The 15,000-nt window shown below is 48.3% G+C and overlaps 6 protein-coding genes across 6 annotated transcripts in view; 4 read left to right on the top strand and 2 right to left on the bottom strand.

The window, feature by feature from the left end:
* CNJ01550 (hypothetical protein) overlaps positions 1-2,836 on the top strand; it is a 5,238-nt gene extending 2,402 nt beyond the window's left edge. The window contains exons 8-11 of the mRNA XM_024657956.1: positions 1-337; positions 390-533; positions 593-1,107; positions 1,190-2,836. The exon at positions 1-337 is cut by the window's left edge and continues 476 nt beyond it. Coding sequence (XP_024513643.1) covers positions 1-337; positions 390-533; positions 593-783 — 672 coding nt within the window. The 3' untranslated portion in view covers positions 784-1,107; positions 1,190-2,836. The remainder of the gene's footprint in view (positions 338-389; positions 534-592; positions 1,108-1,189) is intronic.
* CNJ01555 (hypothetical protein) lies at positions 1,092-2,778 on the bottom strand. The gene is made up of 2 exons (XM_024658764.1): positions 2,051-2,778; positions 1,092-1,985 (listed from the first exon to the last, which is right to left on the bottom strand). Exons 1-2 carry the CDS (start codon positions 2,578-2,580, stop codon positions 1,949-1,951), a joined length of 567 nt encoding a protein of 188 aa, XP_024514445.1. The 5' UTR covers positions 2,581-2,778; the 3' UTR covers positions 1,092-1,948.
* Positions 2,837-2,999: 163 nt separating the features above from the next.
* CNJ01540 (hypothetical protein) lies at positions 3,000-7,361 on the top strand. Its single transcript, XM_024657955.1, has 20 exons — positions 3,000-3,446; positions 3,509-3,614; positions 3,665-3,842; positions 3,892-4,723; positions 4,772-5,048; positions 5,107-5,187; positions 5,237-5,437; positions 5,484-5,699; positions 5,750-5,844; positions 5,897-5,922; positions 5,972-6,041; positions 6,094-6,171; positions 6,224-6,283; positions 6,335-6,412; positions 6,464-6,559; positions 6,608-6,660; positions 6,718-6,875; positions 6,935-7,011; positions 7,061-7,098; positions 7,153-7,361. The coding sequence occupies exons 1-20, from the start codon at positions 3,074-3,076 to the stop codon at positions 7,219-7,221; spliced, it is 3,162 nt and encodes a 1,053-aa protein (XP_024513611.1). The 5' UTR covers positions 3,000-3,073; the 3' UTR covers positions 7,222-7,361.
* Positions 7,326-9,468, bottom strand: CNJ01530 (hypothetical protein). Its single transcript, XM_024657954.1, has 3 exons — positions 9,141-9,468; positions 9,006-9,088; positions 7,326-8,949 (listed from the first exon to the last, which is right to left on the bottom strand). The coding sequence occupies exons 1-3, from the start codon at positions 9,306-9,308 to the stop codon at positions 7,449-7,451; spliced, it is 1,752 nt and encodes a 583-aa protein (XP_024513610.1). The 5' UTR covers positions 9,309-9,468; the 3' UTR covers positions 7,326-7,448.
* A 2,124-nt stretch (positions 9,469-11,592) lies between these two features.
* On the top strand, positions 11,593-13,720 carry CNJ01520 (hypothetical protein). Its single transcript, XM_567331.2, has 6 exons — positions 11,593-11,934; positions 12,001-12,137; positions 12,186-12,255; positions 12,313-12,442; positions 12,506-13,444; positions 13,502-13,720. Exons 1-6 carry the CDS (start codon positions 11,735-11,737, stop codon positions 13,595-13,597), a joined length of 1,572 nt encoding a protein of 523 aa, XP_567331.1. The 5' UTR covers positions 11,593-11,734; the 3' UTR covers positions 13,598-13,720.
* A 336-nt stretch (positions 13,721-14,056) lies between these two features.
* The window catches only part of CNJ01510 (mic1-like protein, putative), a 4,297-nt gene continuing 3,353 nt past the window's right edge, over positions 14,057-15,000 (top strand). The window contains exons 1-5 of the mRNA XM_567330.2: positions 14,057-14,356; positions 14,429-14,532; positions 14,612-14,672; positions 14,722-14,796; positions 14,844-15,000. The exon at positions 14,844-15,000 is cut by the window's right edge and continues 132 nt beyond it. Of these exons, the coding sequence (XP_567330.1) occupies positions 14,126-14,356; positions 14,429-14,532; positions 14,612-14,672; positions 14,722-14,796; positions 14,844-15,000 (628 nt within the window). The 5' untranslated portion in view covers positions 14,057-14,125. The remainder of the gene's footprint in view (positions 14,357-14,428; positions 14,533-14,611; positions 14,673-14,721; positions 14,797-14,843) is intronic.

The following is a 15,000-nucleotide window of genomic DNA, read 5'->3' as shown; positions in this document are numbered from 1 at the left end:
TCTGCGGGCTCACCTTCACAAGACCCTGCTGTCCGCATCGAGAAAGGCATACGTGAATATATCGATGCCAGCGCAGCGACAGATTCTGCTCTTCACGAAACAATTTCTTCAGAGCCACCGGCTTATACGGTCGAGCCCCCTCCCATCAATTCTGATCAGATTTTGCAACGGGCTCATCCACGAGATCATAAGCATTTGGAAGGACTTTCCGAATCTGGAGAGACTATCGCGGAAGAAGAGGAGTATGAGGCATTGGTGGATGCCTTGGGTGTCAGGTGTACAATCTTAGAGGATGAGGTTAAAATGAAGAAGCTGGAGAGGGCCAAGAATGGAGGAGGTAAGTCCCGCCTTTGGACATGAGATGCGATGAAATATTGACATCTCACCAGGGCCTGTCCGGCGCCGTCATAAGAGACATTCTTGGACAACGGACCAGGCGACAGGTGGTATTGTCCAGTTTTTCTTTCACGGTACGAATGATTCCAGAGATACTCTCGGGAGGTTTGCTGTGTTTGCTGTTGCTGTATTTGCTTGTATGTGTTTCGCGTATCCTCTCCCAGTTCTACCAAGACCTGACATTGCCGGGGTACAGTCGGTGTAATTGCAGGCCCTCACCTCCTCGGTCCTTCAGCTGCTGGTTTACACCCGAGAGATTATAAGCTTTTCCAACAGATGAACACCCTAGCAAGTGTAGCGGGCGTTGGTGAAGGATTCCTACCAGCGCATATGTTAGGGGTGGTGGAGAATGGTGCCAGGTTAGTAGCTGGAAGGATACCTACTTAACCTACCAAGCATCGCTCCAAATCCCAATCATGAGCGGTAAGAAGCGAGAGTGTTTAGACGTCGGAAACTGTACATGAGCTCAGCTGTAATATATCAGGGAATTGCCTGAATGACGGACTTGAGAGTATATCACTTCTCATCATTTGAACGTTACGATAATATTTTAGGACACATAATGACTTGAACGACGGTTAGTAACGAGATATGCTAAGATGTGCCAGCCTTATCGTTATGTCTATTTGTACTGATCAATGTATGTCGTGAATAAAAAGCACAGAATGCTGAAATAGCGATGGCGTTAGTATGCATAACAATAATTGACCGGTAAGACCGACCGTTGAATGAAGGTGGCCTTTTCATTCTTGCTAATCTCACACATACTGCTCTTGACTTGTTCTTACCTCAGACTCCGTTCATCTCAACAATCACCAATCATCCCCCTACAAGACAGAATGAAGACACTGATCAAGTCCCCAATGCGATCCAGAAGAAGCAGCGAAACTCCAACAAGCAATGGGCGACAGATACCAACAACGATGGCGTCTCGGCCGCAGAGGAGCACGTTGCTGTACTGTTATGGTTGTCAACCATTCTTCCTGAGAATGAAAGGCTCCCCAACTTTCATAACTGGAAAACCGGTCATGAGAAGAAGGATTTTTGGTCGAGAAAGTGTCTACAGTACCTTACTGCTGACAATGGCTGCGACAGTCAACAGTTCCAAGGTGTTGCTCTCAAAGTCAATGTCTTTCTTTTTTGGTATCCTCATGAGCGCTGATATGATGGCGGATTAACCAAATTGTCGAGGTCGGCCTTGCAGCATGGCTTCACTGTTCCTCTGAGCGTCGGCATTAGCCACTTCAAAGAGAGAACAGTTCTTGAAGATCCGAGCATCGTGAGCAGAAGCAGGATAACCGTACTGGAAGTACCGAATCCTCTTCATATGGTCGCAAATTCCTGGGTGCTGAAGCCGTAACGCCCTTTGTATGAAAAGAAATCGACCGCATTATGGCGAGCAGGCTTGTAAGCGAAGGGAACATGAAACCCGTCGATAATCCCCACACATCCATCAGGAATGTCCTCCTCCTCTTCAAAGCGCCTGTCTATAGCCTTCCTCTCATTTTCATCTGGCCAGTGTACATTGTTTCGCTCCAACGCCAGGATGGCCTTAATTACCCGAGTTGTCCATCTGGCCGCGGTGCCCTCTGATGGATAACAACCGATTCCGAACAAACGCTTTAATTTTTCTGCGTGCAGTACGGGAACTCACCTGACAACCCAAAACTGCTCTCCTATCTCAAACGACATCACCATCTCGGTGTACCTGGGTCCGTTGAGGGACTCGGCCTTGGTCCTGACACCATTTTTGATCGTCGATGGAGCCAGAGGAAGGCGTAAAAGAGGGAATTTTTGGTAGTAGCTAATCGCTCCCCAAACCATCAGGCTCTGTCGACCAGAATGGAAGGTTGGCAGGATGTGTTGCGGAGCGTACGCTTCGCCTACGTGTCGGGTAGTCCTTGGCCGCCTCGTAATTCCTCCCCCCAGCTCCAATGCACATTTAACAACGTCCCGCCAGTCCCTCTTCACGTTGTTCCTTGCCCACTCTTTCCTCTTAGCTATGGTTTTGGGCGAAAGATAAGGCTTGCGCCTCATAATTCTGCGGTAAAACCCATGCTCATGAGCCACCTTGACGATAGTTGTCACGTTGACATTGTATCTCTTCGCGTGGACGCTCCAGGGTTCACGGGGAGTGCGAACAAAGTCCCTCAAAAGATTCCTTACTTGTCCCTGGTCCAACATCTTTGGCCTTCCAGAGATTGGAAGCGGATAAGTGTGTCCACGGTGCGCATACTCTCGACACCAGCGCTTGATTGTATATTTGGGACGCTTATATTTTTTTTGCAAGATTGCTGAATGATTTCCCACTTTTGTGGGCTTCCACAATAGTCCGCTTGGTAGTAAGGGTGACCTAGGGTGCCGTGATCGAAAAAAACGGACAGTTATAAGTCCATGAACAATTCAAAATCATATTTATGGGGTATAGTCAAAAACGCGCCGCGGGATCAAAAGGGTGGGGGGGTACATTCTTTTCCGTAGGTACCAGTAGATCTATGGGTTATAATGTCATGACGTGGAAGATACAAAGCGATTGTTATTTGCCGCCGAGAGCTGATCGATGTGACGGTGGGGGATGGTGATGATGTGTCGTCGGTCTTCTGCGAACTGTTCATCTTCTATATCTATTACTGACAGACTACAAAGTTTCTGACAAACAGACAGCCCAGGGCGTAAAATGTTCGACCCAGCCTTCCTTTTGTCCAATTCGAAGAGCAACAATGTCAACCTCTCAACCAGCACGTCCACAAGTTCGTCGGACTTACTAAGCTCTGTCCGGGCAGAACGACTCGCTCGAGAAGAAAAGCGTCATCAAGAATTGGCGGCTATCGAAATACAAAAAGTATGGAGAGGAAGGAAGGTGGCACGGGACTTCAGAGAAAGGATATTGGATGATCTGGAGAGGAGCCTGGGAATAGAAGGAGGGCTCAATGTTGAAAAGGGGGGGAGAGAGATGGTGGTGTTGTTGAGAGATGCCAAAAACAAAAAGGACACAGATCGAAAACAGATCGTGTCAGCCAATTGGTGCGATCTTGGTCTCCAGGTAAAAGGTCTGTCACGTTTCTTTTTATATCCAGTTGCGATAGCTCAGCTAACGCTGCATTTGTCCTAGATGGAAGACCGAATCTCGTTGAACCATTAAATCGCGACCCCGGGTGGGGTCGGATACTGGGTCTGCTTAGCATAAGGCTATTGCATGTAGTAGATTGCAATCCAACGTGAGTATATTTCAATTATCATATCGTCCTCGAGCTTATTATTATGCCAGCACTGTACATGTTCCTTCTATATTATCCGGGCTGGAGGCAATTGCCGACCCTTCCTCTTACACCGGATTCCCAGCACAGCTGGCCGACACCGCTCGATATGAATGGCTAGAAGCTATTCTAAATAACCAATGGGTCGACAAACTCGTGTCCATCCTGTCGAAATTGATATCAGCAAGCGTGAGTTGACTCATCTATCTCCATGTTGATAAAGACTGATTTTACGAAGTTACCTAAGAAGAAACATCCGTCCATCTCACCCATCATCAGGCTTCTTGCTTCCCCGCTGTCGGCAGCTTCTCCTTCTCAACTCGCTCCCGTCCTCGCACCAATGGTCAACCAACTCTTTGCTATTCCCAATCTTCCCTCTTCGTTACCCTTACAAGCTTTGACATATTTATCTGCCAACTTCCATATTTTCGACATTGTGATCCCGTTTGCATCACAAAACCCCCAGATTTTGACCGAAGGTCGACTGTCGGATGAACTGGGCAAGACTTACTTCCTCGCTAATCTCGTGACATTTGGCATATCTGGCCAGCTGCTTTCTCGGAGCGGTATTCATGGTGCAGCCGCTTGGATGAGCGTCGTTGGAGCTGTTCTAAGCCAAATGCATGATGGCTGGGGGAAATGGATTGAGGGGAGCACACAAGATGAGGACGTAATCATGGAGCCAATCGTGGAAGACAGTGATGATGAGATACCTGATGACACGGTTGTTATGCCTTCGCGTAAACCACCCCGTCCTCGAAGAATCCCGCTTCCCCTGACGATTTGCTCAAAGCTCGTGCTTTTATCAACTGCGTCTCACATCTCGATTTTGACACAGTATATCCTTTCCCTTCCAAGGGGTGCACCCGCAACTCTTCTGATCGATTTCTCTTCCTTTTTTTTAGGGATGCTGAGCGCTTATCGGGGCAGTCCGAAGTGGGAGGCTGTATTAGATTCCCTTGTAGACGGGAAAAGGGGACTGGCGTTGCTGAAAAGCATCTGGAGAGAAGGTGTAAGAGGCAAATGGGAAGGTACTGAGGATCGTTCTGCTTGGGAACAATTCTCAGACAGTGAGTTACAACACGTTCTATAGGAAAGGATATTGACTAGTGACCCAGATCCTGTCGCCCCATGCCTCCTTCTGTTGACTCACATGTACTGCCACTATCTTCTCCTCACGCCCGATGATGAATTTTTCTCCCCTGATCGCAACCCCTTCAACACAGACGAAGTATTGCAACTCGCAGCTATCTGGAGGGATCTTGCCTACTGGGGTTACATCAGTGGAGTCTCATCTCCTGGAGGAGCTCCGAATGGTAAAGGAAGGGACAGGAGAGGGAACGAAGAGGCGAGAGCATTGTTTACCAAGGGAGTCACTCGCGTTGTTGAAAGAAAGTAAGTCTGATTCTATTTTATTCGACGTAGGAAAGGAAGCTCATTTGTGTGCTCGCAGTGCGAGACGACAGTTCGCCAGGTCCGATTTCTGGGTCATGAAAACCCAAATGGACATGCAGGGCTTCGTCGAAGCAGCTGTGTATGTTTTGCCATCAAAGATCGTTCGCGGCTGACGAAGGATTCATCAGCTATGAAGATGCTGAGCTTTCTGGTCTGAACGATGAAGAAAGAGACGTCACCTCTGATACTTTGCCCCGCTGGGCTCGGGCGCGGCATAGATATAGCAAGCGTCAAATGGCATACATCTCTCCAAGACTGGGCCTACTGAACAACTTACCCATGGCTGTCCCCTTCGAAACCAGAGTGCAAGTTTTCCAGATGTTCATCGAGTAAGTGTTGTTCTGCACATTGGAAACTGCTTAACAAGTCGAGTAGGGCGGACAAGGCAAAACTCGGCATCGAATACCACGGTAGAATGTTCAGATCCTCTGCCAAAATCAGAAGAGACCATGTAGCCCAGGACGGGTTTGACGAACTATCTAACTTGGGTCCAGCCTTGAAAGGGAGGGTCGATATAACTTTTGTCGATCAGTATGGAATCACTGAGGCGGGCATAGATGGCGGTGGGTTGTATAAAGAATTCTTAACTATGTAGGTTATCATTTGTATGGAAAAAGGACATTGCTGACGAGTTGAGCCAGTTTGTCGAAGGAAGTGTTTGACAGCAATCGAGGGCTGTGGCTGGTGACCGATCAAAATGAGCTTTATCCAAATCCGCATTCTTATGCGTCTGAGTGTAAGAAGTACATAACCATTGAAAACAGCTATGCTAACACCAAGTCTACTAGCCCACAATCTGAGTTGGTATCGATTTGTGAGTTGCTTTGGTAGTGTGTGAGCACTTGGACTTATTAGCTATCTAGATTGGTCAGGTGTTGGGTAAAGCCATTTATGACGGGATATTGGTCGATGTCACCTTCGCTGCATTTTTCTGTGGGTAATTGCGTTGTCCTGAGGATGAAGTGATCTTACGATTTGGCGATAGTGGCCAAATGGCTCGGAAGACAATCTTATTTAGACGACCTCGCGTCTTTAGACAAAGATCTCTACAAGGGCCTTATTAGTCAGTGTCGATGTCCCCAGCACAGAACCACATGTTGACAGTACACGTGTAGTTTTGAAGAACGATCCTAAGCCGGAGGATATGGCGCTGACATTTTCCACTACCATTGAGGGTGGGTGTCTACCAGCACTCACAGAGACTGTGATGTTAACATCTTGACTAGAATTCGGTGTCCAAAGACAGATTGACCTTGTACCTGGAGGCTCCGATATACCTGTCACAGCAGAAAACAGGCATGAATGTGAGCAAAAACATCTATCGCTTATTGTATACCTGCCAACAGACAATGTAGACATTCAACATGTCTGTAAGTACAAGCTAGATAAACAAATCGCAGCGCAAAGCAAAGCCTTTTTCATTGGTCTCTCGGATCTTCTTGATGCAAAATGTGGGTTCATTACCATGTGGTACAATCCAGTGCTCATATAAGCTACAGGGCTGCGAATGTTCGACCAGCAAGAGCTCCAGCAACTAATCGGAGGCGAAGAGGTCAGTCGCATTTAATTTCTTCGTTAAATTAATGTTGATGCCTGTCATATATCCTAGAAACCTATCGATCTCAAGGATCTCAAAGCTCACTGCAACTTCGATGGGTTTCCGAATGATGTCACCCCAGCCCTTTTTTGGAAGGTGGTTCAAGGATTCACGGAAGAGCAAAAGAGGGCCCTGTTGCGTTTTGTCACGAGTTGTTCTAGACCGCCGCTGTGAGTTTTTCATCGGTTTTAAGTCAAATGTACAAGGTGACTGAACCCGTGGTAATCAGACTTGGATTTTCGCAGCTGAACCCTCAATTTGGAGTGCGGTTTAACGGAGGGGACATGGACAGATTGCCGTCGGCCTGTAAGTCTCAGAATGAAGAGCAGGTGGTGGACGTGCTAATAAATCGTAGCTGCCTGTTTCAATCTTCTGAAATTGCCAGGCTATACTGTACGTTTCGAATAAACTTCCGAGCAAGCTTGTTCTCTAACCTGATCATGCCAGACTGAGGCGACTTTGCGAGCTAAACTTCTTCAGGCCATCAACTCCGGAGCGGGATTCGATATGTCGTAATCATTGTTGATGTTCCAAATATGTAGGACCAGATATCTTTTATTCGTTTGTGAGATATGACATTTGTATAGCTTTTGTGTGAGTGGACTGCGGGCACTCAAGAGTTTCATGTTTTATGCATATTCAAGATTATATGACGGGAAGCACGATCTTGACCTCGTAGTTTGCAAATGTCTAGTTGGATATACATAATAAATGATGGTGACTGCAATCGAACGGCATACGAGCTACAGCCCCGCGGTGACTTCGGTCCACCATCCTTTCTCTACCTCACCAAAAGCATCCTCCTCGTCCTCCATTTCGCCGAGCCACCTCTCCACATCCTTCCCAGTGATTTTCCTTTCTCCCTCTTCCACCTTGCCCAACTTTTCTAGAACTTTATTGAGGCCTTCTTGGTACTGCTCTTTCGACTCAGCCGGCAACAGCTCTGTGCGAGTAGCATACAGACAAACGCGCACCTGCTGCAGCGCTATGTTTCGCCCAAGCAGCTCAGAATCCCATCCTGATGGGTAAGGAAGATCTTTCCCACCGATAGAACCACCACCGATGCTGAGTGTTCCACCCACCGAGGGTGGAGCTGGGCCCAGTCGCAAGAACCTCCAACCAAGGGTCTCGCCTGCGCGATTGGCATACGTTGTGGCATTATCAAACAGCTGTACAACATTTCGCTGAGCAGTATCATTGATTGAGGCCAGTTTTGCCCTTGCCAAGCTAACCTTCGACAAAGAAAGGAAGACTGAAGGTTTAAACTCCCTCGGGGTGTTCGCGTCCGTTGGCGAGTCAACAGCCGAGATTAAGTGAGCTGTAGCTTGGGTCAAATGAGCCCAAGCGGTCTGAGCAAGGGGTGATGGACCAGGGGGAAGCTGCATGTTAAGAAATATGAGACGATTTGCAATTGTTACGTGTGTGTCGGCCAATGTTGTGAGAATTTCTGGGCGGACGGTGCTATCCTCAGCAGGAACAGAATCAAGACTTGTAAGAACAGCACCAATGGCAGTTATAGCCCCATCCAACGAGTTTCCAATCCCAGATACAGCATTGGCTTCTCCTTTATACATGTCCCAAATGATCCTGTCCATAGCAAGAAGGACCTTAATCTCAGCGAGGTCGAGTTCAGCCTGGCGTCCAGTGGGCGCAATGGAAGCAGCTCGGTCAAGAATGACACGGACTGCGATCTGCTCTTCTTCGGTAGGCGGCTGAGGAGTCGGTGTAGATTCCCATAATAATAGGTGAAGATCGATAAGGGCAAGCACGGTGTCTATATATGTAGATGGCGTGGGAAGATGAGTCTCCCAAGTCGACGTGTTACCGCCTCCTTCGTCATCTTCTTTGTCTTCCGCATCAACTTCCACACTTTGATTTTCTGCTCCGCCTTCTATCTGCTCCACAACCTCTTCCGCTTCCTCTGTATCCTCTCCGCCTTGAGCAGCGACGGTCCTAAGGTACGCTTCTTGACCGTCCATAACCTCCGCTAGAGTGACCTTGGCATCATTTCGCAATTTTAAAACTGCGTCGTCCTTCTCGGCATCGTCAGCAGTTCGCAAGTCATCCATGATGTCGGCCAAAGTAGTGAACGTCTGTGCAAGATTGAAAGCGACATCCATGAGCAAGAGGGGGGAATTGCTGAGGGTAGTGGCATGCTGGTAAAGGGTGATGGATTCGCGCAGGAGAGGAAGGGAAGAGGGAGGGAGGAGAAAGTTGGTAGCAAGGGTGTAGAGAGCTCGAGCACTGTCATATATACCGTTAGCCTTGATCTCATCAACGGACGGATGCTTTCGACCTGCCGATTGTACGTAGCGTCGTAAGTCTCTTCAAGCTCTGAGGCCTTTGCATAAAGTTCTACAGCTCGTTCGTAGAACCTTTGAGCCTATACTCTATCAAACCTTGCACTCCTTATCTTGGCCAAGATTCATACGCACCTTGTCGCCATCGCGATACCTCTCGCCCTTCTCCTCCATCTCCACTCCACCGTCCAAGGCTTCATCATAAGTATCGTAAGTCTGCTCGCGTTTGTTTTTGCCTGTGCGCTTTGTCTGTTTTCGGCCTTCGTCTTCGCTGCGTCTTTTAAGGGGTCTTTTGGGAGGCATCGTCGCGATTAATGGTGGTGATGAAAATATAGGACGAGATTTCGATATTTCTTCACTTTCCGATAAAAGTCATTTTGACTCTTAATCAGCCGAAAACAAGTTGCCGGACCTCTTATCTTATCTGGTCCTCCCTTTATCTGCCGGCCTCCGATGAACGACCGCGCCGGCGAAGGAAGAAAATAAATGTAACGAAATCACATTTCATAGCCGCTGTGTTCTTATAGCTAAACTGAATTAAAGAAGGTCAAATCTATTCAAATTTGATCCCTGAATTATATTCATAGGGGCGCTTGGGTTAAGTGGATATTCCCTCAAGCTTACTTCTTCTGTTATCACCGCACGCCCGCTGAACGAATGAGCGGCGCGAGGATGATTACAGTGAACCCCTCCTCCGCCATCGCGAGGGATGAGGCTCTTGAGCATCAGTACCATTAGGGTAACAATTAGCTGAGAAAGTTCCTGAATCTCGAGGGATTATTTTAATTGTAAAAGGTATCGGCTTCCATGGATCCACATCGGGAGGAGCAGTCGTGCTGGCTGCTGCTGCGCATGCTGTATCCGTCGTCGTCGAACCAGTAACAAGTTCCCTGGGACCAGGGGTTAAGTTGGCTCCGGCGGGGTGTCTGTCTCCGAGGTATTAGTGGCAGTTTCAAAGCGTGTTACAGTAGTGGCTGGTTCATTCTGATTGCGACGATGTCGATTGGTATGTCGTCACTGTGAAGGGTTCCGGTGTGGGGGGGCCAGATACAACTGGTTCGGATAAAGGCACATTCATTTCCGATGTTGATGTCTCAGTCGGAGACGGCTGTTGACTTGATAAAAAAGCAAAAAAACCCAGAGCTGCTGAGGAAGCCGCTTTCTCCTTTTCCTCGTCCACCTCCCTTTCTTCTGTGCTCAGAATCTTGGCCCAGCCAGTCAATGAGTGTGGTCAGCCTCCCTGCAGTTTCAGAGTCCCTGGCGAAGTTAGCAGTCGACGACTCAGCTGGCTAACCCCAACCATCACTAAAGTATTTGGTAGATTCATTTTCCCAGTAGTCTGGGATACTTTTGTCTTCATGGTGGGGGGGCAAGTAGTATTCCTTGTGCATGTGGGGCATGATGATGATGGGTCATCATGGATGATTGGGAAGAAATGACACAGGATGATGATTGGGAAGAAATGACACAGGATGGTGATTGAGGAAGAGGACGAATGGGACCCTAATAGGAAGTGGCAAGACATTGATATGTGCATCTGCCATAGTAGTATCGGTGCCGTAAGGAGTCGATGGGCCAAACGGAGAGTGCACAATGGCAGGTCAGGTATCCTTTGTAATGATAGAAAATCAGAGAACGAGCCCTATCATCACTGGTGATAGACCGGCGAGGTAGTCCTTCATGACACGCAGCAACAATGCATATACCAACTACAATTACTATTGGTGTGGAACCAGCGATTCCTGAGGATGTTGAGCTTTGCTTTTCCTGCGCTTCAAGACGCAGTACGGCTAGGCAGCCAATCCCACCCTCCATCTTCACTTCCTTTTCTTCGGTTAGTATTGTCAAGTGCTGCAAACTCATCGACGACTTGGAGGTACAAGCTGACTTGCAAGGTGGCGGACGCTGCGATATTTTCCGAGGGGTGAGAATGTTGGCAAGCTTGGAGATGTATGAGGAGTGGGAGGTCCGTGAAATCTTCCCCCGTGGTTGGTTTGGTCGATGGAGATTGTACTAGGTGCGGCGGTCATAGGGGTTAATTTCTGGGACTGATATTCTTCCAATTCTCACTGTACCGTCATATTGAATTCATGATTGTCATCCCATAGATCATCTTCTTCCCAGACGTCATCTGGGTGAAGAACGACTGGTCAACGGTGACAGCAGAAAAGATGACAGTGAAGACAGAAGAATGAAGCTTACTGTCCAAAAAAGCATGCTGTTAATCGGTACTGTTGGTGCCGTGAGGCATCTCTTTAGAGATCTGGAATTCCAGCAGCGGGGACAACTTGAACTATTTAGAAAGTGGCAGAAATGAACAGTACCTGTTAAGTCATCATCAGCACATACAGAGTAAAGTCGAGCGGAAGTGCGGGAGCTGCATAACACCAGCGAGCGTCTGTTTAAAGGAGTCCAATGATAAAAATGGATGCGGTATGGTGAGCGAATGGGCTGTAGATATGGTGAGTATGCATAGATGTGTTGAATATACAATTAGTACAGGACAGACGGATATGCAGTTGCAAAACGCTGATCGGATAACTTGCAACATCAATAATTCCGCCGTCTCTTCCTTCGCCTCTTTCCTCAGATCCCAGACAATTCCACACTTTATTGTCTCCCTCTCAACTCTACATAATTTTCTCAGTGTCGTACTCGAGGCCACTAGTTTTATAGGCCTCTCATCCGCATCTCAGCCGTTGTTCGTAGAAACTTTACAACCCCCAACAATGGCTTCAAGATCCCCAACAGATGACCAGCGTCTCCTCGACTTTCGCAATGCCACAAATTTCCGCTCAGTCAAGCGTGCAGATCCTTCGATCATTGCGATATTGGAGACATCAGTGTACTCTGTGATTTATCACTATGATGAGAGGAGTGGAAGATGGGAGAAGCAGAAGCAGGAGGGACCCCTGTTTGTCGTGAAACGGTAGGTTTTCAGGGATGTTGTCTTTTGTCAGCGGAGAAAAAAGCTGTTAATAAACTGTGCGGATAGCGAGAAGAGTCCAGAGTATCTTCTGTACATGCTTAACAGGCAGACGGTGAAGAATCCTGCAATTCCGCTGGTACCAGGAGAAATGAAATTGACAGCGCTTGATGATGGAATGCTGCAAGTGGCCCGCAGAGGGGACAGTAAGTCCTGCAATGAGAATGTGTAGGGGTACAGCTGACACCGAGCAGAGACAAGGATAGGTGTATGGTTTAGCGAAGGACATGACATTGTTCAAAAGTTCAGAGCCACCATCCTAGGGTGAGTAATAATGACTTTGACCTATCCAGCAAAGATCTAGCTAGAGCAACCTTATAGCATCGTTGGAGAACCGTCAAAGCGCCCAGAAGCCTCTTTTTCACCAACGCCCCAAGCACCGCAGTCTGCTCCATCAACAGCTGCTCCCGCCGAAGACGGCCTGAGCAAGCTCTTTGCTGGACTCATGAAAGTAGGTCCACGGGCATACTACATGCCAGAAAGAGTCATGGCTTACACATTAAACTCGTTAAAGCCGTCGACTGCCCAGCCGTCAGTTCCACAACAGTCCATATCGTCTCAGCAGGACAATGTGTATCCGACCTCAGTGGCAGTCCCAGTGAGCCAGCCAATCATCCCAAGCCCTGCTCCTGCGCTTGCACCCGTGCCCCCACCAACTCAACCGACAGTGAACATTGAAGCTTCTGTCTCTGTCCCTCTTGCTTTTGCTGCTGCCCCAGTAGCTGCTCCAGCGCCCGCCGCTTCAGAACCTACTAAATACGAGACGGCCGACGACCTTTTGGCAAGTATCCTTGGTACTGCTCCTCCTGCACCCATCATCAAATCTTCTTCCATCGCCCAACAAACCGTGCCCCAGCAGCCTCCCGCTGCGTCTGCACAATACCGTCAGGTTTCACCACTATCTTACGGTAGCGCCCCTACCCCTATTCACCAAGCAACCTCACCTGCAAGGGCTTATACTCCTCAACAGCAAGCTTATGGGCAACAAGCAAATGAGTTGACTTCGCCTGTGCAGCAGCCTTTAGCTGAAAGTCATGTCCGTAAATCTTCCAAGGTCGGAGATGCTACCTTTGCACAAGCCGCACAGGCCGCAGCGGCTAACTCTGCGCTCACTTCTAACCCTCCTATGCACGCTCTTTCCTCTAGTAGTCATTATTCTGCTTCTAATGACCAGGTCCAGGCCCAAGGACAGTCTCACGCTCGCTCACATTCTCAGACGTCTCCAAAGTATTCAAGCTACCAGTCTTACCAGCCTATCCAACGCGCTTACCAGCGCACGTCAACACCCAGCTCTTATCGTAACGGCGCAGAATCTCGTACTTTCATGGCGGAAGCCATGGTAGATGCGACTGTGCACAAGGAACAGAATGATGATGTGAGGATTTGGGGGATCGAGTTGGATGCCAAGAAGAGAAAGTTGGAGTTTAGGAGGAGGTTGGTCGATTTGATGATGGTGAGTTTTTCTTTTTATACAGGTCGGATGGGAAGTCAAAGACTGATGAGGCTTAAGACGGATGAGATGTTTGTCGATAATGTCTGGGTTGCATATCTCGAGAGGATGTCTGCTATTCGGTCATCCAATAGTGGCCAGTGGAATGAGGGATAGTCTGGCTGAGTTTTGCAGTTGATCGTATGGGATGGAATCGTGATGAAGAGGATAAAATACACAGCGACATCTCTCGAGGCATGATAGTAATCTTGTGATATCTTAACATGCATCATCGGTGGTGGTCGGATAGTCTTAGGGAGCATAGGAAAACGGAAGGTGATGTTACAGACTCTAATCAGCATTAGACGTAAATTGTAATTGGGAGATGAGGTTTCTAATCACTCCGCCAAGTCGCATTATTAACACCGCACCTCAATTTCTAATCCCCATTTCTGTGAGCCACACTGGTCATTAAACGCCTGTATATGCACGAGTAGATAGCCACGGATGACCTTTATCCTATGATACCAAGAATGCAACATAAATGCAAATATAGACTAAAAAAGACATGGGTTGAAATAGAGTGACTGGTTGGGGTAATACGTAGTCGTGTCGCTGTTGAATCTTTATTCACACAACACTGTACGCACAAGGTCCACAACTCGCAACTCTTCTGTTTCCTTCTCCATCTCGATTCTCCCAGCCATGTCCCTCCCTATGCACCTCCGCAGCTACCGTGAAAAGTCCAAGGACGAATATACAAGGGACTTCTTCAACGTACCCCTTCAAGAACAGCTCTCAGGCCCCTCGGATCCGCCTTCCGTCGTAAAACTCAGAAATCACCATGCACACAACGGCAGCGGACTCAAGGCGGGCGAGATGCAGGGTATGGAGATCAGCGCGGTGCTGAGCGTGGAGGGTAAAGAGGAGGTCTATGTGAGTTGTCTCCATTGGCTGTCCTAGATGACATGGTGACATATGCTGGTGCTGATTACGGGGTGGCTGCAGGCTGGGAAGCTCTCACTGTTACCGCCATTTCTATGCTTCATATCGCTGGACAGAAAGTCCTGCAGATCTACAATACCGTTGTACACCATTCGCCGGGTCGAGAGGTGAGCTTTCGATCATTGTCGATAATGCACTTGTCATCTGTGACCAGGACATGGCGCGCTGATGCGTGGAGATGATCAGGTTGAACTCGAGAGCAGGCGTGTTCGCATTGTCGCTGGCGACCTGGCATGGTATGAGGATTGTGAGCCTCTTGGTTCTCTAACGTTTGGAGCTGCGCTTACACGTACAAGGTCTTGCAACTTACGTCGCTCTTGCCAGCAGCGGAGCAATTCGCTATCCTCTTACGGGATGCTCTCAAATCACAGGTATGCCAAAGCATCGCTCTTCTAAGCAAATGCTAACCTTATTATAGCTCCCTCAAATGAAACAGTTCAAGTTATTCCTCCCTTCCCTTTATTCGGAATACCTCCTTGCCTCCCCTTCCAACTCTCATGCCCAAACTCATACCGATAACCTGCTCATCAGCACAGAATTCTCAGCGACAGGGACTGCGCACGACGGGGAAGGGG

Source organism: Cryptococcus neoformans, assembly GCF_000091045.1.
Source record: "Cryptococcus neoformans var. neoformans JEC21 chromosome 10 sequence".
NCBI classification, from domain to species: Eukaryota; Fungi; Basidiomycota; class Tremellomycetes; order Tremellales; family Cryptococcaceae; genus Cryptococcus; species Cryptococcus deneoformans.
This window is presented reverse-complemented; position numbering and strand designations above follow the sequence as displayed.

Coding starts and splice junctions, on each gene's coding strand:
- CNJ01520 (XM_567331.2), top strand. CDS start 11,735: ATGGCTTCAAGATCCCCAACAGATGACCAGCGTCTCCTCGACTTTCGC. Junction 11,935..12,000: donor CCCCTGTTTGTCGTGAAACG/GTAGGTTTTCAG, acceptor CTGTGCGGATAG/CGAGAAGAGTCCAGAGTATC. Junction 12,256..12,312: donor TTCAGAGCCACCATCCTAGG/GTGAGTAATAAT, acceptor GCAACCTTATAG/CATCGTTGGAGAACCGTCAA.
- CNJ01555 (XM_024658764.1), bottom strand. CDS start 2,580: ATGTTGGACCAGGGACAAGTAAGGAATCTTTTGAGGGACTTTGTTCGC. Junction 1,986..2,050: donor GAGCAGTTTTGGGTTGTCAG/GTGAGTTCCCGT, acceptor GTTATCCATCAG/AGGGCACCGCGGCCAGATGG.
- CNJ01530 (XM_024657954.1), bottom strand. CDS start 9,308: ATGCCTCCCAAAAGACCCCTTAAAAGACGCAGCGAAGACGAAGGCCGA. Junction 9,089..9,140: donor GGTATCGCGATGGCGACAAG/GTGCGTATGAAT, acceptor GATAGAGTATAG/GCTCAAAGGTTCTACGAACG. Junction 8,950..9,005: donor TACGACGCTACGTACAATCG/GCAGGTCGAAAG, acceptor TATATATGACAG/TGCTCGAGCTCTCTACACCC.
- CNJ01540 (XM_024657955.1), top strand. CDS start 3,074: ATGTTCGACCCAGCCTTCCTTTTGTCCAATTCGAAGAGCAACAATGTC. Junction 6,284..6,334: donor ATTTTCCACTACCATTGAGG/GTGGGTGTCTAC, acceptor CATCTTGACTAG/AATTCGGTGTCCAAAGACAG. Junction 6,560..6,607: donor GGATCTTCTTGATGCAAAAT/GTGGGTTCATTA, acceptor TATAAGCTACAG/GGCTGCGAATGTTCGACCAG.